The sequence below is a fragment of the Alligator mississippiensis genome, chromosome 7 (genome assembly GCF_030867095.1).
Source record: "Alligator mississippiensis isolate rAllMis1 chromosome 7, rAllMis1, whole genome shotgun sequence".
NCBI classification, from domain to species: Eukaryota; Metazoa; Chordata; order Crocodylia; family Alligatoridae; genus Alligator; species Alligator mississippiensis.
Genome location: NC_081830.1, coordinates 28,068,859 through 28,092,767, shown reverse-complemented (window position 1 = coordinate 28,092,767; position 23,909 = coordinate 28,068,859). Strand labels below are relative to the sequence as shown.

The following is a 23,909-nucleotide window of genomic DNA, read 5'->3' as shown; positions in this document are numbered from 1 at the left end:
TGTGCATAGTGCTTTATTCATGCTCTGATTGGCTATCTTGGCAGACAAGCAAAGTGCCCTACACAGACAGGGACAGACAGTGGAGCACTGCCATGACAGTGGGGACTGAGGAGCTGGATGCGAGTGGGGTGAAGCAGAGTGCTCCAGGCATGGGGGAGCACCACCATGATTTTGAAGCTGTGCCGAGGACTAGACAGAAGGTGGAGGTGCCGGCCTCAGCTCCCCCACCCCACTCCCTGCAAGAGGCAGAACAGCGACAGCATGCGGCGTTAGGTGGCAGCACTCCATCCCAGCCCCCTTACTCCCCACCCGTCATTCTTGACAGTCAATTCACTAGTGATTGATAATGATTTAACCACCACACAGACACAAACACTTTGATAGACCCACCACATTTCCATTCAGAATCAACCAACTGTGTAATTGTTACTTTATTTTCTCATTACCCCTTTCAACATTACATAGGCCTTGGGGAATGATCTTTCCTTGAATCCTAACAGATGCAGTATGTGCCACTTCTGAGTTTTAGAAATGGGGGCTTTATGCCAGTGGGAAGCTTCCCAGCTTCACTGTGATACCCAGATGTCTACTGGTACTCCTGGAAGAGACCAGGGATACTTGTGCCTGGAAAGAACAACTTAATTATGGTTGGTGTCTCTGTGAGCTCTCTACAGTTGTTTTTTTGAAATAGGATTTGCAAAGGGATTTATAGTACTCAAACATTCAATGTTGATGGAATCTGGGGGTCCAACATTGTGATGCCCCCTTCTAAATACCAGTCAAGGTGAACAAGGCACTTACCCTGATAAACAAATCATTATAAATCCTCAATAAAATGTGGATGAACTAATGAAATTGTTTCTTTTGTGTAATATATTGGGCAGATATAATGAACTTTGTGGCATCACTTGCCCTTATCTGTGATACCTCACTGCAATGCTTAAATGCATATTGTTAAAATGCTTTGCTTTGCACCAAAATTTTCTTCCAAGAAAAAATGGCTTTTTGTGAGCACTGAGCTTTTCAAAATAAACTGCCATGAGATTTAAAATACCTGTTTTCCTCAGACATTTCTGAGACATTTTATATTCAAGCTGTTGAATAGTCATGTTTAAAATCATCATTGTACAAATGTGTTTAGTAGATGCTTCCTGAAATAGAAACAGAAAAAAGATACTGGTGTCCAAGTACAAACTAATTAAAGAACAGACTGCACACAGATTGAGCATCTCCCTTGATTGCAAAGGAAAAGGAACTAATTTTTATTCAAGGTGTCTCATGCATTCATGTCATGTAGTACTAGCTACACTAACCAGGATACACTGGGTGGGTTTGCACTGTAATGAGCTCAGATTTCCTCCATGTGATGGTAACATCAGCAAATTAATTTTCTGCTATTCTTTTTCTGAGAAGCCCAGCTTTTCTAAGAATTTTCCTAAAGGCTTTTTCCACTTCTCTGTTTCTCAAGCTGTATATGAGTGGGTTGACCATGGGAGTTAAGGCAGTGTAGAAAACAGACAGCATTTTGTTCAGAGCTCTTAATGTAGCAGTGTCTGGTAACATATAGACCATCATTAGGGTACCATAAAAAATGGTCACCACAATAAGGTGAGAGGAACAAGTGGAAAATGCCTTTTGCCGCCCAGTGCCAGATGGGATTTGCAGGATGGTGCTCATGATGCAAGCATAGGATATCAGGATAAAGAAAAAGCCAAGAACAGTGAACATACAGGAAAGTATAAAGGTCACGAGTTCCATTACACTAGTGTCGCTGCAGGACAGTTTGATCAATGGGGTGAAATCACAAAAGAAATGGTCAATCTCATTCGGGCCACAGAAAGTGAATTGGGACAACAAAGAAGTTGTTACCATGCTAGCCAGAAAGCCACTAACCCAGGACCCAGAGGCCAGCTGGACGCAGAACCTCCCATTCATCTGACTTGCATAGTGCAGTGGCTTACATATTGCAAAGTACCTATCGTAAGACATCACAGCAAGGAGAAAACACTCTACAGCTGCCAGAGAGCTGAACACATTAAACTGCACAATGCAGCCACTGACAGAAATAGTCCTGTCCCCAGTCAGGAGGCTGGCTAGCATCCTGGGCAGGATGCTGGACGTGTAGCAAGTCTCCAAACAGGACAAATTCCCCAGGAAGAAATACATGGGGGTGTGCAGGTGTTGATTAGCCACAACTAACACAAGGATGAGGATGTTCCCAGTCACGGTCACCACGTAAATCACTAAAAACAGCAAGAAGAGAAAAATGTGTAGATGAGGGAGACCTCCAAATCCCAGGAGGATGAATGTTGTTACTGATGTTTGGTTCCCCCATTTTGTACTGGTCAGGAGGGAATCCTGGGGAAAGAAAACAAAATTTCCATTAGGCTGAGGATTGAAAGATTGGAAGGAGCCATGCCCAATATTATGTGAACTTAGCTTGTCCATGCCAACACTTTTTCTCTGTCTTGTAAGATTCTGACTGTGATACTCCTAGAGGGCCAGCATATCACAAGTTTGTATCTCCATAATAAATGTGGTCTGGCTTTACTGAAAATTATTAGTAGCTATATTAAACTGAACGCTCAAAGCCACATTTCTATCACCTTATAAAATAATCAAAGGTAAGACATTCATTAGCATCTAATGACAGAGAGAGAGAGAGAGATCTGTTTCTGCAGCTTTGCCACTTGCAGGCAAGTTTGGATTATATTAGTTTAATCTCAATATGAATTTAGATTTTGTCTTTTTTTCCCTCCTGTTCCTCCTTATATTTAGATGTCTATTTTTATAATGATACTACTTCATAAAATCTAATGCATGTAACTCTTTGCTCATCATGTCAAAACAGGATTAAACAAGGGATTCAGAGGAGAGAAACATAATGACCCTTGCAGATGTTTCTTTTTTTTAACAATTTATGAAGAGGCAGACAGATACTTGGACAGATCTCTGGCAGTATCGGTTTTCCAGGTTGTCTTTTCCATTAAGGAGTGCGCAGAGGAGGGTCTTCCAGGTTTTTTTTAGCTTCATAGGCGTGGACTGAATTTAGTTTTCTCCTTTTCTGCCCTCCTTACTCCAATGTGTTTCTGCATGTGGACTTCACTCCAAGTGAGCATTGAAGAAGCCATGGGTGGAATATGCCATTCTAACTAACATGTAACTGATCTCTAGCTAGAATTGACCCAAATAAACCTGGAGTGCTCTACCTCAACTCCCCCCTTTTGCCTGTGGTAATAAAAGCATTTGATGTCTGATAATCCAGCTAGTAAATAATGGTCACAACTCAGAATATTGTTTAAGCCTGTGCTTAACCCTACCACAAAAGTAGCTCAGGAAACTTAAAGGTGATGATACCTATGTTTTACCTAATGCACAGGCTTCCATATTTTCCTGACTCCAAATCTCTGAATCTATTAATTGCCTTACCTTTGAGAAGGGCGCATTCCCAGCTGGAAAGTCTGTTGTGATCTCTTCACTGTTTGTACCAGCACTAGAATATGATTTCTGTAACCCATCTTCCATCTTCTCCTACAGACTCTTCAAGCTTTTCAAGAACAACACCTACATATGCTTAAATCCATGCCTCAGTTTCCTACCTGGAGACACTCCTATCACCTGCCATACAGTGTTGTTCCTTTTTCTGAATTCATTATATATGCTTTGTCTGGAAACAGCAACCTCTTTTCACATATCTGCTTATTGCTCAAGATGATGATACTCTCTGGGATGTTGCTTTGGGATTTGAGCACCTGCTTCCCTCAGGCTGTTTTGAATATTTCACCCAGCCTTGGATAAAAAACAAAAAACAAAACAGTGACTAGAATCTAATAGCTATCCTGAGACAACTGATAGGCAGCTGCTGTTCAGAGGGTGATGACAACCTGGCTTCTGGATGTCAGGTATTTCCAGCATATTTTACCCTGGACAGCCCAAAGACAATGAGGCCTTCAGATTCACTAGGCACTTTGGAACATTATTCACACCTCTAAATGCATATATAAGAATAAACAGTTTTTCTGAGAAGAACTGGAAAAGAAGGCTTATCCATATCTTGCCCTGTAACTTAAGTAACGGTTATAGGGTAGCATAACTTACCTTGCAACAAAATCACATTCCCTCTGGGAAGTAGCTGTCACCCAAACATGGTACTCTTACATGGCAGGAACGATTCACAGTTTACCCTCTTACATGTGTCATCCTCTCTTATATAATCAGGGCAGGGACTGTTCACAATCCAAACCATGTAACACCATCACACTGTAGTCACACGCCATAGACCATCCATCTGTCACTTCATTTTGCTCCACCTACACTCCATGGATTGTCCATAATCCAACCTCTTATGACATAACACATCCCTTGCACACCTGAGACCACCCATATCTCACCATTTCACTCTTCAGACTCTCTTTATTGACCAGGGAATATCCAGAACTCCCCCAGCCACCCCATCACATTCTTCTTTCAGAAGAGGGACAATCCATAGTTCCCATCATCAGTTCTGTCTGGGGAATTTCCTTGTCACCTTATAGTGTTCTCCATGCACAACAGGGACCTTCCAGGCTTCACCTTGTCACCTCATCACACCCCTTTTATACATAACTGACCATCCATAACTTGCTCTGTGACACCATCACACTCCTCTCATTTACCACCCAGCATCTATTATTAACCCTCACCTATCACATATCTGTGCAAACCAGGGACCAGCATAAGTCCCTTTGCCACCTCATAAGTGTTAGTTAATTCAGAGGCTGTCTTAGGATAGTAGGGAATACCCCAAACTAAGGACAACGTTCTGTTCAGATTCACCCCAGAATCTTACAATAATTGAATGATTAACTACAATTTTTAACATTTAACATTTTCTAATAATACTAATAAACTAGTAAACAGCAAGAGGACATATTGCAATTTGGGCTGTTTCCTTTGCTGACAGAGTACAGGGCATATATATAGATATTCAATACACAACACTGTTCCCCTATAGATAAGGTTGTCCAATAAGTATTTGGGCTGGATGGTTCCCATCTAATGTGGCCCACTTCAGGGGTAACACCCCTTTCACTGGCAATGGCAGTAGGCTTCTTTGGGTCTTCTAGAGTAGCTTCAGCAATTAGAAGTGTTGATAGATCAAAAACAGCATCTCATGGACTCATAAGAACTGGTTCCAATAGCCATGTAACACCTTCTGGTATTGCAGGGGTCACTGACTCATCTCCACATTTAGTCAATATTAGGGCTGTGTGAAAGGGCACCGTTCCATTTTGCCTTGAGTTTTGACAGTTCAATGAAACAGTGTTTCACATCAAATTTCATTTTGAGTTGAAACCGCTGTTCCATTCCATTCCATTGAAACAGAAGGGCTGTTTTGATGTTGTTTTGACCATTTGCTGGGGATGGAGAGTCAGCCCAGCTGGGCTGACTTCCCATCCCTAGTGCTAGATCGTGCTGGGGTGGCAGCCCAGCTGGGCTGCTTTCCCATCCCCGCTAGATCGTGCCCAGGGCAGGAGGCAGCCTAGCTGGGCTGCTTCCCAGTCCCCCAGGCTAGATCCCACTGGGGACTGGAGACAGTCCAGCTGGGATTCCCCCCAGTTTCCCACATGATATCATGCCAGGGCTGGGGGAAGCCCAGCTGGGCTGCTTTCCCATCCCCACTAGATCGTGCCCAGGGCGGGAGGCAGCCTAGCTGGGCTGCTTCCCAGTCCCCCAGGCTAGATCCCACTGGGGACTGGAGACAGTCCAGCTGGGATGCCCCCCAGTTTCCCACATGATATCATGCCAGGGCTGGGGGAAGCCCAGCTGGGATGCTTTCCCATCCCTCAAGCTAGATCGTGCCCTGGGTGGAAGGCAGCCCAGCAGGGCTGCTTCCTGGTCTACCATGCTAGATCACGCCAGGGGCTGGAGCCAGCCCAGCTGGGCTGTTTCTTGTTTCCCACACTAGATCGTGCCAGGGGCGGAAGGTGGGCTGGGCTGCCTCCCACCCCCAGCGTGATCTAGCGCAGGGGACGGGAAAGCAGCCCAGTTGGGCTGCCTCACAGCCCCCTACTGGATCTTGTGCTGGGGGTTGGAAGTCACCCCAGATGGACTGACTTCCCATCCCCAGCCTATGGTCCAAACATTTCAACTTTTGAGGCATTTCGACCAGCCTCATTTTGTTCTGAAGCTATTTCAGTGACCTTTGTTTTGGTCTGATTTTGCTGTTTTGACCTCAATATTGGTTGAAACAGTGTTGAAATGAAACGGCCGCAGAAATTTCGCACAGCCTTAATCAATATGTCTGCCAAGTGTCTTTCCATCTGGAGTACTGATTTTATATGATACTAGCCCTGTAGCTCCACCCACTGTGGCCCAGCCTCATAGTTTCAGCTGTATACAGGTTTATCTGGTTTGAAGGATCTTACAAGTGAAATCTTCTGTTTCTTGGAGAACTGGATTTCTTGCCTTCTCTGGAATTTGGCTACCATATTTGGGTAAAGCCTATCCAAAGAAGTTTTCACCTGATGGTTCCTTAGTAGATCTGCTGGGCTGTAACCTGTAGCACTGCATGGGTTTATATGCTGCTGTCATAAGAAATTAGCTAATTGTTGGTTACAATCACCATCAATGATTTAGCTTCAGTACATCTTTTCTAGTTTGGACCATCCTCTCAGCTTGACCATTTGATGATGGGTAGAATGGTGGGGATGCAGTGTGACAGGTAAAATTCCTTCCCATAAACTTCTTAAATTCTTCAAAAGTTAATTGGACATCATTGTCAGACACAATAGTATATGGAAGATCATGTGTTGTGAACAGCTGTCATAAAACGTGATTACAGTGTTTGAAGTCATTGAAGCAATGGAAACAACTACCAGCCACTCTGAGACAGAATCCATGACAATAAAGAATATTTTGCAAATGGCCAGAAAATCTTTGTGCAGATGAGACTATGATGTCCTGGTTACTTCACATGGATGTACTGGAGTCTTAGCTAGTGTATGGCATGTAGTTTGGCATGGTTCACATGTCTTTGCTATTCGCTCAATGTCAGCATCCATCTTTGGCCATCAGGTTTAACTTCTGGCAAGAGTTATTATGCAAATAATCACCAGATGTCCTTCATGGAGAGCATCAAGAACTCATATTCTACCTGTAATGGGAACAACCACTTAGTTAACCATCATGGGTGGAGAGTTTTATGTTTTCATACAATGGATGGTTTAAACTCATCTGTGACCTTTTCTGAGGGCCATTCCCTCCATACTCATTTTAGTACTTAGGCTAATGCTTGATCCTTAGCAGTCATATAAGATATGTCATCTCCCTGGAGAGGAGGATCAGAAGAAGATTCCAGCATCAGAGCTGTGGAGTGCAGAGAAACAGAGAATTCAGGACAGGACATTGCCAAATGACTCAGTGCATCTTTGCTGGCTATTGACATCCCAGGGTGCTGCTGAAATTCAGTCATAGGCATTTAAAAGAAAGAACCAATGAATCGTATGTGGTGAAAAGCTTTGTAGTGTTTATCCACTCTGGATGAATAATCCTAGCAATGGTTTATGAACTGTCACAATTGTGAATTTGAGGCTGTTTATGTAATAATGGGTTTTCTTAATCTCAGAAACAACTGCAAGAGCTTCCTCATCAATCTGGCCATAATTCCTTTCCATCTTAGAAAGGACAGGTCGGGGAAAAAGGGGGGGGGGGGTTGCACTTTATGTCAGTGAGCAATATACATCAACCCTCATAAAGACAGAATCCGAGGTTGAGGAAGTAGAAGGATTGTGGGTTAGGCTACATGGGGGGCAAGGAGAAAGGGATTTGGTGGTAGGGGTCTGCTACAGACCCCCACACCAAGGGGAAGAAATAGATGCGGGGCTCCTGAGGCAACTCTCGGAGACCATAAAAGCTAAAGAGGCGGTAGTCATGGGGGACCTAAACTACCCGGACATCTGCTGGGAGACGCAGACAGCAAGGTCCCATTGCTCACGCAGGTTTCTAACCTGTGTACAGGACCTCCACCTGACACAGGAGGTGCATGGTCCCACTAGGGGGAATGCCATACTGGATCTGGTATTGGCAACGGGAGATGACATGATAGGGGACCTCCAGATCGGTAGCCATTTGGGAGACAGTGATCACCTTATAATAGAATTCAACATAAGACGGCGAGTGGGTAAGGTAACTAACAGGGTGAAAGTGCTAGACTTTAGGAAAGCTGATCTCAATGCACTCAGGCGATTAGTCAAGGAAGCACTGCAGAGTAGGGGTTTTGATGGGATGGGAGCCCAAGAAGGGTGGCTGTGCCTAAAGGAAATGATCCTTCGGGCACAAAGCAAGAAGATCCCTGAGCGAGGCAAAAGAGGGAAAGGGGCCAGGAGGCTTCCCTGGCTGACCAGAGAAATCCAGGGCAGCCTAAGGGCCAAAAGGGGAGCACATAAAAAGTGGAAACAGGGTGAGATCACTAAAGATGAATATACCTCCTCTGCTCGTGCTTGTAGGGAGGCAGTTAGGCGGGCCAAAGCTACCATGGAGCTGAGGATGGCAACCCAAGTAAAGGACAAGAAATTGTTTTTTAGATATATTGGGAGTAAAAGGAAGGCCCAGGGAGGAATAGGACCGCTGCTAAATGGGCAGAAACAATTGGTGACAGATAGGGGGGACAAAGCTGAACTCCTCAACGAGTTCTTTGCCTCAGTGTTCCTAAGTGAGGGGCACGACAAGTCTCTCACTGGGGTTGTAGAGAGGCAGCAGCAAGGCGCCAGACTTCCATACGTAGATCCTGAGGTGGTGCAGAGTCACTTGGAAGAACTGGATGCCTTTAAGTTGGCAGGCCCGGATGGGCTCCATCCGAGGGTGCTGAAGGCACTGGCCGACATCATTGCAGAGCCACTGGCAGGAATATTCGAACGCTCGTGGCGCATGGGCCAAGTCCAAGAAGACTGGAAAAGGGCTAACGTGGTCCCCACTTTCAAGAAGGGGAGGAAGGAGGACCCGAGCAACTATAGGCCAGTCAGTCTCACCTCCATCCTTGGTAAAGTCTTTGAAAAAATTATCAAGGCTCACATTTGTGAGAGCCCGGCAGGGCAAATTATGCTGAGGGGAAACCAGCATGGGTTTGTGGCGGGCAGATCGTGCCTGACCAACCTAGTCTCTTTCTATGACCAGGTTACAAAACGCCTGGACACAGGAGGAGGGGTGGATGTCGTATACTTAGACTTCAGGAAGGCCTTCGATACGGTATCCCACCCCATACTGGTGAACAAGTTAAGAGGCTGTGATGTGGATGACTGCACAGTCCGGTGGGTGGCGAATTGGCTAGAGGGTCACACCCAAAGAGTCGTGGTAGATGGGTCGGTCTCGACCTGGAAGGGTGTGGGCAGTGGGGTCCCGCAGGAACATTAAAGATACATTAAAGATACTCTTTAATGTCTTCATCAGCGACTTGGACGAGGGAGTGAAATGTACTCTGTCCAAGTTTGCAGATGACACAAAGCTATGGGGAGAAGTGGACACTCCGGAGGGCAGGGAACAGCTGCAGGCAGACCTGGATAGGTTGGACAAGTGGGCAGAAAACAACAGGATGCAGTTCAACAAGGAGAAATGCAAAGTGCTGCACCTAGGGAGGAAAAATGTCCAGCACACCTACAGCCTAGGGAATGACCTGCTGGGTGGCACAGAGGTGGAAAGGGATCTTGGAGTCCTAGTGGACTCCAAGATGAACATGAGCCGGCAGTGTGACGAAGCCATCAGAAAAGCCAATGGCACTTTATCGTGCATCAGCAGATGCATGACGAATAGGTCCAGGGAGGTGATACTTCCCCTCTATAGGGCGTTGGTTAGACCGCAGTTGGAGTACTGCGTGCAATTCTGGGCGCCACACTTCAAGAAGGATGCGGATAACCTGGAGAGGGTCCAGAGAAGGGCAACTCGTATGGTCAAGGGCCTGCAGACCAAGCCCTACGAGGAGAGACTAGAGAAACTGGACCTTTTCAGCCTCCGCAAGAGAAGGTTGAGAGGCGACCTTGTGGCTGCCTATAAGTTCATCACGGGGGCACAGAAGGGAATTGGTGAGGATTTATTCACCAAGGCGCCCCCGGGGGTTACAAGAAACAATGGCCACAAGCTAGCAGAGAGCAGATTTAGACTGGACATTAGGAAGATCTTCTTCACAGTTCGAGTGGCCAGGGTCTGGAACGGGCTCCCAAGGGAGGTGGTGCTCTCCCCTACCCTGGGGGTCTTCAAGAGGAGGTTAGACGAGCATCTAGCTGGGGTCATCTAGACCCAGCACTCTTTCCTGCTTATGCAGGGGGTCGTATTTGATGATCTATTGAGGTCCCTTCCGACCCTAACATCTATGAATCTATGAATCTTATTCATAGTTAATGAATAGTAGGCAATGGGAGCTTCATGTCCATCATTCTGCTGGTGACTGAGGACAGCCCCCACTCTGTATGGCTAAGCATCACAAGTAAGCAGAAGTGGCTTCTACTAGCACTAACACTAGCACACTGTCAAATGACAACAATAACTTCATGTCATTAAAAGTCTCCTTGTGTAGTTTAGTCCATTTTCATGTGGCATCCTTATCCAGTAGATGATGCAAAGGCTCAGCACCTGTAGCCTTGTTTTCTAGAAAAGAATGGTAGAAATAAAGTAGACTCAGGAATGCCTGCAGTTCCTGGTTAATTTTAGGTGTTGGGGCCTTAAGAATAGTGTCTAGTGCACCAAATTCTTCTATTTGGCCCGAAGTAGGCACATGAAAGAGCAACTGCACAGGCCAAAAGGTGGGAGAAAAAGAGGCTCAGTTGCAGCATGGACCACTACAAGATTTTTCTTTTGTTCTTGTGATTTAAGCACTAGAAGCTTTCCTACTGACTGGGATCCCTTCCTCATTGCTAATTTAGTGTCTGTCTGGGATTCTTCTCCCACACAAAGAAGAACAGGGGAACCTTTTTTTATTATTAACAACTAAAACTTCCTAATCATACATGGGTAAAGCAAAACAGCAGACAGCAAGAGGAGATAATGCAAATAGGGCAGCACCTTCTGCTCAGAGTGCAGAACTTGTACAGGCACTTAATACACAACAACACATAGAAAGCTGTATGATTTTCAGAGACATTTAGATTTCTGTTCCTATTTGGCTTGTACTCTTCAGCAAACCTGCATCAGTTGGACTGAAAGAAGTATCTTAGGACTTTCAATAATCACAGTAGCCATAAAGACGAGGAACCTTCTGTAATTCTCCCCGTGAAGTCATCCCACACTCTTTGCACTTTTGGGACCTTCCATGCTTGCTCCTATCTTTTCATCCCACTAGCCATGTCTATCAGGAATTACACTGAAATGCATTCCCCTTACCCCTGGTCTCCATTGTGTATCTCAGCACTGTTGCCCCATACTACTCCTGTTACACCAGGGTCCATTAATACCTCCTGTGTCAACTGATTACACTACCAAGGTACCATCCATAACTCACTCTGTGATGAAGCGCATTCTTCTTATACATCAGTATTTCACCCTGCACACCATCCTACTCCCTTTAACACCATGGAATGTCTATAACTTACACACTCACCTAATAATTGCCCTTTCATCCACCAGAGACTAAAGATTTGCTCATCTTCTCATTACACGGTATATCCTTATTGCAAAGTGCAATGGCCTGTGGACTTCGTTGCAGCATTTCTTTCTTATATGTGTTTCGATAGGTGAGTGTTCACAATAGTTGTCCTGTGGTGAATGAGAGGCATGTGTGAGTGTGACAAAGTGAATTATGCATGGTCTTTCATGTATAAAAGGGGTGTGATGAGGTGACAGGGTGTGGTCTGGAAGGTCGCTGTTGTGCATGGAGAATACTATAAGGTGACAGGAATAGTCCCCATACAGAACTGACAATGGGAACTATGGATTATCTCTCTTCTGAAAGAAGCATGTGATTTCATAGATTTCATAGATTTCATAGACATTAGGGCTCGAAGGGACCTCGGAAGATCATCGAGTCCAGCCCCCCGCCCAAAGGGCAGGACGTCAGCTGGGGTCATAGGATCCCAGCAAGATAAGCATCCAGTTTCATCTTGAAGGTGTTCAATGAAGGCGCTTGAACAACCTCCGGTGGCAGGCTGTTCCAGACCTTGGGGGCTCGGACAGTAAAGAAATTCTTCCTTATGTCCAGCCTGAAACGATCTTGTAGTAGTTTGTGACCATTCGTCCTCATCATCCCTTGGGGCGCTCTGGTGAACAAACGTTCCCCTAGATACTGGTGGTCACCCCTGATAAACTTGTAGGTGGCCATCAGATTACCCCTGAGCCTGCGCTTTTCCAGGCTAAAGAGCCCCAGGGCTCTCAGCCTGTCATCGTAGGGTCTGCTTCCCTGACCTCTGATCATGCGCATGGCTCTTCTCTGGACTCTCTCAAGCTTCTCCACATCCTTTTTGAATTGTGGAGCCCAAAACTGGACGCAGTACTCCAGCTGCGGCCTCACTAAGGCCGAGTACAGGGGGAGAATGACGTCACGGGATTTGCTTGAGAAGCATCTATGGATGCAAGCCAGCGTTTTGGTCGCTTTACTAGCCGCAGCATCGCATTGCAGGCTCATGTTCATCTTGTGGTCAATGATGACCCCCAAGTCTCTTTCTTCCATAGTGCTAACCAACATAGCACTGCCGAGCCTATAAGGATGCTGCTGGTTTTTTTTCCCAAGGTGGAGAACCTTGCATTTATCGGCGTTGAACACCATCAGATTCTCATCCGCCCACTTGCTGAGCCTGTCCAGGTCAGCCTGGATCACCCGCCTGTCTTCTGGTGTGGATGCTTTGCCCCAAAGTTTGGTGTCATCGGCGAACTTGGCCAGTCCGCCTCTGACTCCAGTGTCCACATCATTAATGAAGATGTTGAACAGTATGGGTCCAAGGACAGAGCCCTGGGGGACCCCACTGGTCACAGGACACCACGATGAGTGACTTCCATCAATTACTACCCTCTGGGTCCGACCCCGGAGCCAATTTTCCAGCCAGTGGATCGTGGGGGACCCAAGGCGACAATTGGCCAGTTTCTCCAAGAGACGATCATGGGACACCAGATCAAAGGCTTTTTTGAAGTCAAGATATATGACATCAATCTCATCTCCCTTGTCCAGGCGATAGGTCACCTGGTCGTAGAAGGAAATGAGATTGGTCAAGCAAGACCTACCCGCAACAAACCTGTGCTGGCTATCCCTTAAGATGTTGGCGTTGGCCAGTCCATTAAGGATGGCCTCCTTAATAAACTTTTCTAAGATCTTCCCCAGGATAGAAGTCAGGCTGATGGGCCTATAGTTAGCCGGATCCACTTTCCTCCCTTTCTTGAAGATAGGCACCACGTTGGCCTTCTTCCAGTCTTCGGGCACTACACCAGAGCGCCAAGAGTTTTCGAAGATCCGCGCTAGAGGCTGGGCTATGATGCTCGCCAGCTCCTTGAGTACCCTGGGGTGAAGATTGTCAGGGCCGGCTGACTTGAAGGTATCCAGCCTCTCAAGATGTTCCTTCACAAAGTCAGCATCAATGGAGGGCAGGGGATCACCCTCACTCGGACTTCCCGGCCATGTAACAGGCACAGGCGTCCCATGGGGCTGATGAAAGACCGACGCAAAGTACCTATTTAATAGGTTGGCTTTTTCCTGGGCGTCAGTTGTCAGTTGCCCCATCTGGTTCAGCAGGGGTCCAACGTTGCCCCTGCTTTTCCTCCGGCTCCCCACATATCTGAAAAAGGACTTTTTATTGTCCTTGATGCTCAAAGCTAGCTGGAGTTCAGTTGCAGCCTTGGCTTTCCTGGTCTGCTCCCTACAGGACTGGACCAGTGCAGAATAATCCTCCTTGGAGGTGACTCCCATCCTCCATCCTTTGTAGGCCTTTCTTTTTAGCCTTAGGAGGTCTGCTAGGTCCCTGGAGAGCCAGGGGGGCTGCTGTGCCCTCTTGCTGCCTTTCCTCTGAGATGGAATAGACTTAGTTTGTGCATTGAGGATCGCTCCCTTGAGGAGCAACCACTCTTCTTGAACTCCCCTCTCCCTGCGGTCACAGTCCCTTAGGGCCTCACTGACAAGCCTCCTGAGCTTGTCAAAGTCGGCTTTCCTGAAGTCAAGGACTTGCGTGTTGCTGACTGACTTGCCAGCTTTTCGGTGGATGGTGAAGGTGATCAGCTCGTGGTCGCTGTCACCCAGCTTCCCATCGATCACTAGGTTGCCGACTAGGTCCTCCCCAGTAGCCAGCACCAGGTCGAGCAGCGCTTTGCCTCTCGTTGGCCCATAGACTTCTTGAGTCAGGTAGAGGTCATCCACGCACGAGAGGAAGCTCTGCGACCGCTCAGATTTTGCTGAGCGATCCTCCCACGAGATGTCTGGGTAATTGAAGTCACCCATGACAACCATGGTCCTGGAGCAAGCTGCCTCAGCCAGTTCCTGGGCAAACTCCTGGTCTAGCTCAGGACTTTGGGTGGGAGGTCTGTAATAGACTCCCACCATTGTGTCCCCTGTGCCGTGTTCCCCACGGATTTTAACCCAGAGGGTCTCCAGCCGTCCACCCTGGTCGCCAATATCGGCTTGCAGGGACGCGTAGCTTTCCTTAACATAGAGAGCTACACCCCCGCCCCTTTTCTCTACACGATCCCTCCTGTACAGGGTATAGCCATCTATCCCCGTGGTCCAGTCATGGGTGGAGTCCCACCAGGTCTCCGTGATCCCTGTGACATTGTAATTGTTTGCACTGAGCAGGAGGATGAGCTCCTCCTGCTTATTCCCCAAGCTCCTGGCATTTGTGTACAGGCAGGCAAGTGCCCCCTGGGGGGCTCCTTCCTTGCCCACAGATTTTACCAGGGCTGGGGCTGGGGTGGGCTCCCTTGAGTGCCGTGATCCGCTGGCTTTGCAAGGATTGTTCAGCGGGCCAGCAGTGGCGGTAGTCCCCCCGTCCCCCAGCGGGCTTAGTTTAAAGCCCGGTGGAGCAGGTCAGCCAGTCTGGCTGAGAAGAGCCTCCTCCCTAGGGGAGAGAGGTGGAGACCATCTCTTCCCAGCAGCTCGCTGCCTCTCTCGCCAAAGAGCGGGCTGTGGTCATGAAAGCCAAAGCCTTCCTGACTACACCAGCGCCGCAGTCTTTGGTTGACCACATAGATCCTCCTGTCCCTTCTCAGCCCATAGCCTGAGACTGGGAGGATCGACGAGAACACCACCTGTGCCCCCAGACCCTTAAGCCCCGCTCCCAAATCCCTGTAGTGCCTCATGACCTGGCTGGGAGTGCTCCGAGCCGTGTCATTGGTGCCCACATGAATAAGGAGCATGGGATAGTGGTCTGTGGGTTTGAGGAGCTTGGGGATCCTCTCTGCAATGTCCCGGATGCGGGCCCCTGGGAAGCAGCAGACTTGCCGGGCTAAGGGGTCAGGGTGGCAGATTGGCCCCTCTGTCCCCCTCAGGAGGGAGTCTCCCACAACAAACACCTTATGTTTTGTCTTGGGGAGAGCAGGGGCGGGAGTTGCAGTTAGGCCCATGTTGCCTGTGGGGGCCGGCAACTCAGCAGGCTCTGCTGGGGCAGCAAGAGGTGCATACCTGTTGCTCAGTTCTGGCGGGGGAGGGTCCTTGGTGCGGCGGGCCTTAGGGCCCTTGACCACCTTGGTCCATGCCCCTGGCTCGACACAGCAGGAGGTCCCAGAGTCCTCCTCTGGCCTGGAGGGAGACTGTGATCTACCCTCTGCCTCCCGGGGGAGAAGGGCCTGGCAGTAGGAGTCTATCTCCTGCTCGCAGTCCCTGATGGCACGCAGTCTGTGGACTGTGGCCTGGAGCTCCTCCAGCTGGCGTGCCAGAGACCCCAAAAGGGAGCAGACCCCGCAAGGGGAGGTCGCCATGCTCCCAGGCCCCAGAGCCTGAAAAAGGGATAGGCAGCCCCCGCAGCCGAGAGCCAGGGGCTCCGTCCGCGTGGAGCCCGGAACCAGGGGCTCCGTCTGGGTGGCCGTCTCTGAGGTGCAAGAGGGGGGGGGCCGTGGAGCCCGAGGGGACCCTCGGGGTGCGGCGCGTGCCCATCCGTGTCATGCCTCAGGTAGGTTGGCTACGGCTGGGACTGTCTACCCTGGGGGGTGTGCAGGCAGGGTCTGGCGCCCTCCCGCACGCCCTCCCGCGCGAACTCCGCGCTAACTCACGCGCCGGCAGAGAAGCGTGCTTGTTTGTGCAGCCTGTTCACGCGGCTCCGGTTGCGTGGCTCCCTGTGGGGCTGGGCGAAGTAGGGGCCTGGGCGGGGCTTGACCCGGCCCGGCTCCACTCAGCTGCCGCCTCCCACACACACACTAAGGGGGTTAGCCCCTTCTCTCCACAGGCCCTGCTTACCCCGGCTGCGCTGGGGGTCAGCGGGGGCTCCGCAGCTGCTGGAGGGTTTCTGGGGGGCTTCGGGGGAGCGGGGGCGCAGCGAGCTTTCACCCGCGCGTCTCTCGCCACTCCCGCGTCTGATAGGGTGATAGGGTGGCCAGGGGAGTTCCGGATAGTCCCTGGTGTATCGGGAGTATGAAGAGTGAAAGGGTGTGAGGTATGGATGGTCTAAGGTGTGCAAGGGATATGTTATGTAATGAGAGGTTGGATTATGGACAATTCATGTAATATAGGAGAAGCAAGATGAAGTGACAGTTGGGGTCATGGATGGTCTATGTCATGTAACTAGTGTGATGGTGTTACATGGGTTGGGTTGTGAAGAGTCCCTGATTATATAAGAGAGGGTGACATGTAAGAGTGGAAGCTGTGAATGGTTCCTGCCATGAAAGATTACTGTGTTTGGGTGACAGCTAGTCCCCAGGGGGAATGTGAATTTGTTAAAGGTTAAATTATGGATGAGCCTCGTTTTCCATTCTTCTCTGAAAAAAAAATGTTTGTGGTTACACATGAATTTAGAGGACATGAACAAGATGTTCCAAAGTGTCTAGTGATTCTGAAGGCCTTATTGTATTTGGAGAGTCCAGGATAAGACATGTTGGAAATACCTGACATCCAGAAGTCAGGTTGTCATCACCCTCTGAACAGCAGCTGCCTATCAGTTGTCTCAGGATAGCTATTAGATTCTAGTCACTGTTTTTTTTTTTTCTTATCCTAGGCTGTGAGAGCTATTCAAAGCAGCCTGAGGGGAGCAGGCACTCAAATCCCAAAGCAACGTCCCAGAGATTATCATCATCTTGAGCAATAAGCAGATACGTGAAAAGAGGTTGCTATTTCCAGACAAAGCATATATAATAAATTCAGAAAAGGAGCAACACTGTATGGCAGGTGATAGGAGTGTCTCCAGGTAGGAAACTGAGGTATGGATTTAAGCATATTTAGGTTCTTGAAAAGCTTGAGGTGTCTGCAGGAGAAGATGGAAGATGGGTTACAGAAACCATATTCTAGTGCTGGTACAAACAGCGAAGAGATCACAACAGACTTTCCAGCTGGGAATGCGCCCTTCTCCAAGGTAAAGCAATTAATAGATCTGGAGATTTTGATTCAGGAAATACAGAAGCCTGTTAACAGTATAAGACATAGGCATCATCACCTTTAAGGTTCCTGAGCTACTTTTGTGGTAAAGGTTAAGCACAGGCTGAAACAACATCCTGAGTTGGGACCATAAGTTACTAGATACATTTCAGACACATTGTACCAAAGGCAAAAGGGGGATGTTGAGGTAGAGTGCTCCAGGTTTATTTTGGTCAATTCTAGCCAGAGGTCAGGTAGATGTTAGAATGGAATATTTCACCTACGGCTCCTTGAATCCTCATTTGAAGTTAAGTCCACATGAAGAAATACATTGAAGTAAGAAGGGCATAAACAGAGAAAACTAAATTCAGTGCATGGCTATGAAGGTAATAAAACCAGAATAACCCACTCTGGGAATTCCTTAATGGAAAAGACAACCTGGAAAACTGTGATATTGCCAGAGATCTGTCTGAGTCAGCCATCTATGTATCTGTCTGCCTCTTCATAAATTGTTAAAGGAGAAACATCTACAAGGGTCGCTACGTTTCTCTCCTTTAATCCTCTTTGGCCATGATGAACAAAAAGTCACATTCTTCAGAGTCTATGAAGTCATAATGAAGACTACATGTAAATATGAGGTGGGGGAAAGTAAAATCTAAATTCATATTGAGGAGATGAAAATAATGCTATCCAAGCTTGACTATGAGTGGGGAAGCTGCAAAATAGACAGAGATCTCTCTCTGTCTGTCATTAGATGATGATGAATGTCTTGCCTGATTAACTTATAAAGTGACATAAATGTGGCTTTTGAGTTTGAAGTTTAATATAGCCACTACTAGTTTTCAGTAAAGCCAGGCCACATTTATTATGGAAATACAAACGTGTGATATGCTTGGCTGGATATCACAAAATACAGACTTGTGATAAGTTTGCAGAAGATTCTAAATTGTGGGGTGAAGTGAACACTCTGGAGGATAGGGAACGATTGCAGGCAGACATAGACAGGTTGGAAAAGTGGGAAGTATGCAATAGGATGCAGTTCTACAAGGACAAATGTAGAGTGCTGCACCTAGGGTATAAAAATATGCAGCACACCTACTGGCTGGGAAATGACCCTCTCAGCAGCACAGAAGCAGAAAGGGATCTTGGAGTCATAGTGGACTCCAAGATGAACATGAGTTGTCAATGTGACAAAATCATCAGCAAAGCTAACCGCACTTTATCATGCATCACCAGATGCATGACAAAGATCCAAGGAGGTGATGCTTCCCCTCTATGTGGCATTGGTCAGACTGCACTTGGAGTACTGCATCCAGTTTTTGGTGCTGTACTTTAAGAAGGATGTGGATAACCTCAAGAGGGTCCAGAGGAGGGCCACTCGTATGGTTAAGGGTTTTCAGGCCAAGCCCTATGAGGAGAGACTACGGGACCTGGACCTCTTTGGCCTCCACAAGAGAAGGCTGAGAGGTGATCTTGTGGCCACCTACAAATTCATTAGTGGAGCATAAGAAGGAACCATAGATACTCTGTTCACTAGGGTGCCTCTTGGGGTAACAAGGAAAAATGGTCACAAACTGACAGGGAGTAGATTTAGGCTAGACATCAGGAAAAACTTCTTCATGGTAATGGTGGCCAAAATTTGGAATGGGCTTCCAAGGGAGGTGGTGCTCTCCCCTACCCTGGGGGTCTTTGAGAGAAGGCTGGATAGGCATCTGACCCAAGCACCCTTTCCTGCCCAGGCAGGGGGTTGGACTTGATGATCTGTTGAGGTCCCTTCTGACCCTAGCATCTATGAATCTGTGAATCTATGGCCCTCTAGGAGCATCAGAGTCAAAATCTTACGAGAAAGAGGAAACATGTTGACACATGCAAATTAAGTTTACATAATATTGGGCATGACTCCTTCCAATCTTTCAATCCTCAGCCTAATGGAAAATTTGTTTTCCTTCCCCAGGATCCTTTCCTGGCCAGTACAAAATGGGGAAACCAAACATCAGTAACAACGTTCATCCTCCTGGGATTTGGAGGTCTCCCTCATCTGCACATTTTTCTCTTCTTGCTGTTTTTAGTGATTTATGTGATGACCATGACTGGGAACATCCTCATTCTTGTGTTGGTTGTGGCTAATCAACACCTGCACACCCCCATGTATTTCTTCCTGGGGAATTTGTCCTGTTTGGAGACTTGCTACACCTCCAGCATCCTGCCCAGGATGCTAGCCAGCCTCCTGATTGGGGACAGGACTATTTCTGTCAGTGGCTGCATTGTGCAGTTTAATGTGTTCAGCTCTCTGGCAGCTGTAGAGTGTTTTCTCCTTGCTGTGATGTCTTACGATAGGTACTTTGCAATATGCAAGCCACTGCACTATGCAAGTCAGATGAATGGGAGGTTCTGCGTCCAGCTGGCCTCTGGGTCCTGGGTTAGTGGCTTTCTGGCTAGCATGGTAACAACTTCTTTGTTGTCCCAATTCACTTTCTGTGGCCCGAATGAGTTTGATCATTTCTTGTGATTTCACCCCATTGATCAAACTGTCCTGCAGCGACACTAGTGTAATGGAACTCGTGACCTTTATACTTTCCTGTGTGTTCACTGTTCTTGGCTTTTTCTTTATCCTGATATCCTATGCTTGCATCATGAGCACCATCCTGCAAATCCCATCAACACTGGGCGGCAAAAAGCATTTTCTACCTGTTCCGCTCACCTTATTGTCGTGACTATTTTCTATGGAACTCTAATTGTTGTCTATTTGCTACCAGACACTGCTGCATTAAAATCCCTGAACAAAATGTTGTCCATTTTATACACTGTATTAACTCCTATGGTCAACCCCTTTATATACAGCTTGAGAAACAAAGAGGTAAGAAAGGCCTTGAGGAAAACTTTTAGGAAAACTGGGCTTCTCAGAAAAGAATAGCAGAAAATGAGTTAATTTGTTTGACATCATGACATGGAGGAAATCACGACTCATCACACAATGTAAGCGCACCCAATATATCTTGGTTGACGTGGCTAGTCCTACATGGCCTGAATACACAACGGATCTTGCATGAAGTTAGCTTTCATTAGAAAGAACCTATTAACCTCCGTTTCCCATATTATCAGGGGGGCTTGGAAATTTTGTAGAAAACATTGATTTTAAACTCATGGCAGTTTATTTTTGAAAGCTCAATGCTTACAAAAAGCCATTTTTCCTTGGTAAGAAACTTGGTTCAAGATGTCTTAACTATATCTATTTACACATCGCAGTGATGCAATTGATTTGCTAAGGTATGCCAGATGAAAGCACCTGATGCCACAAAGTCTATTATATGTGCTGTATATTTTACATTAAAGAAACAATTTCATGAATTCATTCACATTTTAGTGAGAATTTATACTTTCTGAGTATGAGCAAATGCCTTGCTCACCTTGGCTGATATTTTCAAGAGGGCATAAGAGAGGAAGGCCCCGAGATTCTATCAACGTTGAATGTTTGACTCCCTTTGTAAATCTCATTTCACAAACTCAGGTGTAGAGAGCTTACAGAGACATGAATCTCCAGCAAATTACTCTTTCTTATGCACAGGTATTCCTGAGTCTTTTCCAGGAGCAACAGTGTGCATACAGGGTTATTTGGGTGACTAGTTTTACACCAGACATCTGGATATACAGGAGTAATAGTAGATATATGAGTATCCCAGTGAATTAGGAAGCTTCCTATTGACAAGAAGACCCCACATCTAACTCAGAAGTGGCATGTGTTACATTTGTTAGGCTCCAAGAACACTGTAATGTTGAAAGGGGTAATGGGAAAATGAAAAAAAGCAATTACACACTTACAAAATACTTTGATTCTGAATGGAAATGTAGTGGTTCTATCAAACTTCTCAAGTGTTTGAAATGGTGTGTTTGAGTGATGGAAGATGATTTAATAAAAAGTGTTAATTATATCATTATGTTTCTTGGCACTGAAATGCACTTCAATAATGTTAATATATGAACTATGATTATGAATTATATGTGTGTGAATACCTCTCAACCTATCCGTTTATATCTACCCTCAGCTCAGTATTGCCTACTTGGATACACACACATGGGAGTATGACAGAGAGAGCATTAGACACTATCCAGGTGTGGACTGAGAGAATGAGTTATGTATTGTCTCCAGTGTCATGAGGAGACAGGGTGAGTAGTGGGATTGTGTGTGTGTGTACAAGGAGTATGACTAACAGCCTAAGCTATGAATGGTATGTGGAGTGAAAAAAAAAAGTGATAGGGAGACAGAGAAAGTAATGAATGATTCCTTGGGTTTTAGTAAAGTGTAAAGGGCTGACAACACAGACAACTCTCTGTGACTTGCAGAGAGATCTTGGTGTGGTATGACATGTAGGGTTATTATGACTGGTATGAGTATAAGAGGAATGTGACGGGGTGACAGGGTGAGTTAGGGTGGTTCCTGGGGCACCGGGGTGATATGTAATGTGACAGGTGACTTAGAGGATTGTCCTTGCTGGGTAAAGGGAGTGCGATGGTGTTATAGAATGACATATGAATTTCCCCTGGTATGTAAAGGTGTATAGTGGGGTGAGAGTTAAGTCATGGATACTGTAGTGTAACTGAAAGGGGGGTCAACAGAGAAGCAACCTTGAGTGCTGCTTTGTGGCAGGGGGAGCAGGGGTGCAAAAATAGTGGCTGCCCAACACAGACCCACATCATATCACTTAACCATAACCCAACCACAGTGAAAATTAAATCATGAAATATTTGTACTATACACGATTTCCAATGCCAGTTTTCAATATGCATCTTTTGGATTAAATTTAGCCTTAGGCAGTGTCAGCACACTATGTCTAAACAATGATTGAGCCATATTTTGAGGTTTTAAATACAAATTATGCAATGCATAACACTCATGTTCATCTTCTCAATAATTAAGGTCCTGGTCCAAAACTCAGTTTTATCAGTGGAAATCCTTTCATTGATTCCAATGAGCTTTAGGTGATTGAAAGACTATGGATGTGGTTGAGAGGTTCCTGAGAACATATTTCTATTGAGAAGTGGACCATAGAATGGGAAAATAATGGAAAACAACTGGTTAATTTGGTGAGGAATAATACTATGAGGGAAAGGAGAGTACAGTAGACCCCTGCCTTACACTTTTTCTAGTTTGTTCAGGCCCCTGCAGTGTGATTTTTAAATGCCGCTTTCCCATAAAAGAGATGGGAACCACCTGACAAAGAGAGGGAAGAGCATCTTCACAGATGGACTTGCTAACTTAGTGATGAGGACTTTAAACTAGATTCACCAAGGGATGGAGACCAAAGCCCTGAGGTAAGTGGGGAAGTGGGAGACCTGGAGGAAGAGCAAGCAGGAGCGGGGATCAGGGGAGGTGCTTTCATATTTCCTGAGAAATCAGGGCAATCAACTACTTAACTCAGGTGCCTGTACACAAATGCATGGAGCCTGGGAAACGAGCAGGATGAATGGGAAGTCCTTGTGCAGTCATTACCCTAACAGCAGTGACCACAAGGTGATTGAGTTCAGGATCCTGAGTAAAAAAAAGATGGAGAGCAGCAGAGTAAGGGCCCTGGACTTCAGAAAGGCAAACTTTAACTCACTCAGGGAACTCATGGGCAGGATCCCCTGAGAAGCCAGTCTGGGGGGAAAGGAGTCCACAAGAGCAGGCTATACTTTAAGGAAGCCTTACTGAGAATGCAGGAGCACATCATCCCAATGTACAGGAAGACTAGCAAGTAGGGTTGTGTGAAATTTCACTGAGTGTTTCATTTTCAAGCTGTTTCAACACATTTTGAGCTCAAAACAGTGAAATTGAAATGAAACAAAAAGCTTCATAACAGCTTCAAAATGAAATGAGGGCACTCAAAACATTTCAAAAGTTTTAAAACATTAAGAGTTTTGAAGCAGCCCAGTGGCAGGAGTCTGGGAGAGCCAGGGCTGTGCTCTGAGCAGCTCTGCCAGCCCCACAGAGCTCAGCCCAGCAGCAGGAGGCAGAGCAGAGCCCTGGCTCTCCCTGCCTCCTGCCACTGGGATGAGCTCCATGGAGCTGGCGGAGCAGGTCGTAGCATAGCCCTGGCTCTCCAGGCCTCCTGTCACTGGGCTGCGCTCCAACCAGCTCCGCCAGCCCCATGGAGCTCAGGCAGGAGGTGGGATGAGCCAGGATTGCACTCTGCCTCCTCCTGCCATGTTGAGCTCCGTGGGGCTGGCAGAGTTGGAGCAGAGCCCAAAATCAAAACTATTTCACCTCAGTCTTCACAGGCAAGGTCAGCTCCCAGACTACTGCATCAGGCAGTACAGTTTGGGCAAGAGGTGTGCAACCCTTAGTGGTAAAAGAACAGGTTAGGGATTACTTTGAAAACCTGGACATGTACAAGTCCATTGGGTCATGTGGTAAGCACCCAAGGTTGCTGAGGGAGTTGGCTGATGTGATTGCAGAGCTGTGGACATCATCTTTGAAAACTCATGGTGACCA

General features: G+C 46.9%; 1 protein-coding gene and 1 pseudogene across 1 annotated transcript; one reads left to right on the top strand and one right to left on the bottom strand.

Annotated features, from left to right (window-relative positions):
* Positions 1–1,383: 1,383 nt before the first annotated feature.
* LOC106738944 (olfactory receptor 11A1-like) lies at positions 1,384–3,525 on the bottom strand. Its single transcript, XM_014597746.2, has 2 exons — positions 3,430–3,525; positions 1,384–2,358 (listed from the first exon to the last, which is right to left on the bottom strand). The coding sequence occupies exons 1-2, from the start codon at positions 3,523–3,525 to the stop codon at positions 1,384–1,386; spliced, it is 1,071 nt and encodes a 356-aa protein (XP_014453232.1).
* A 13,817-nt stretch (positions 3,526–17,342) lies between these two features.
* On the top strand, positions 17,343–20,354 carry LOC109283686 (olfactory receptor 11A1-like; annotated as a pseudogene).
* The last annotated feature ends 3,555 nt before the right edge of the window (positions 20,355–23,909 follow it).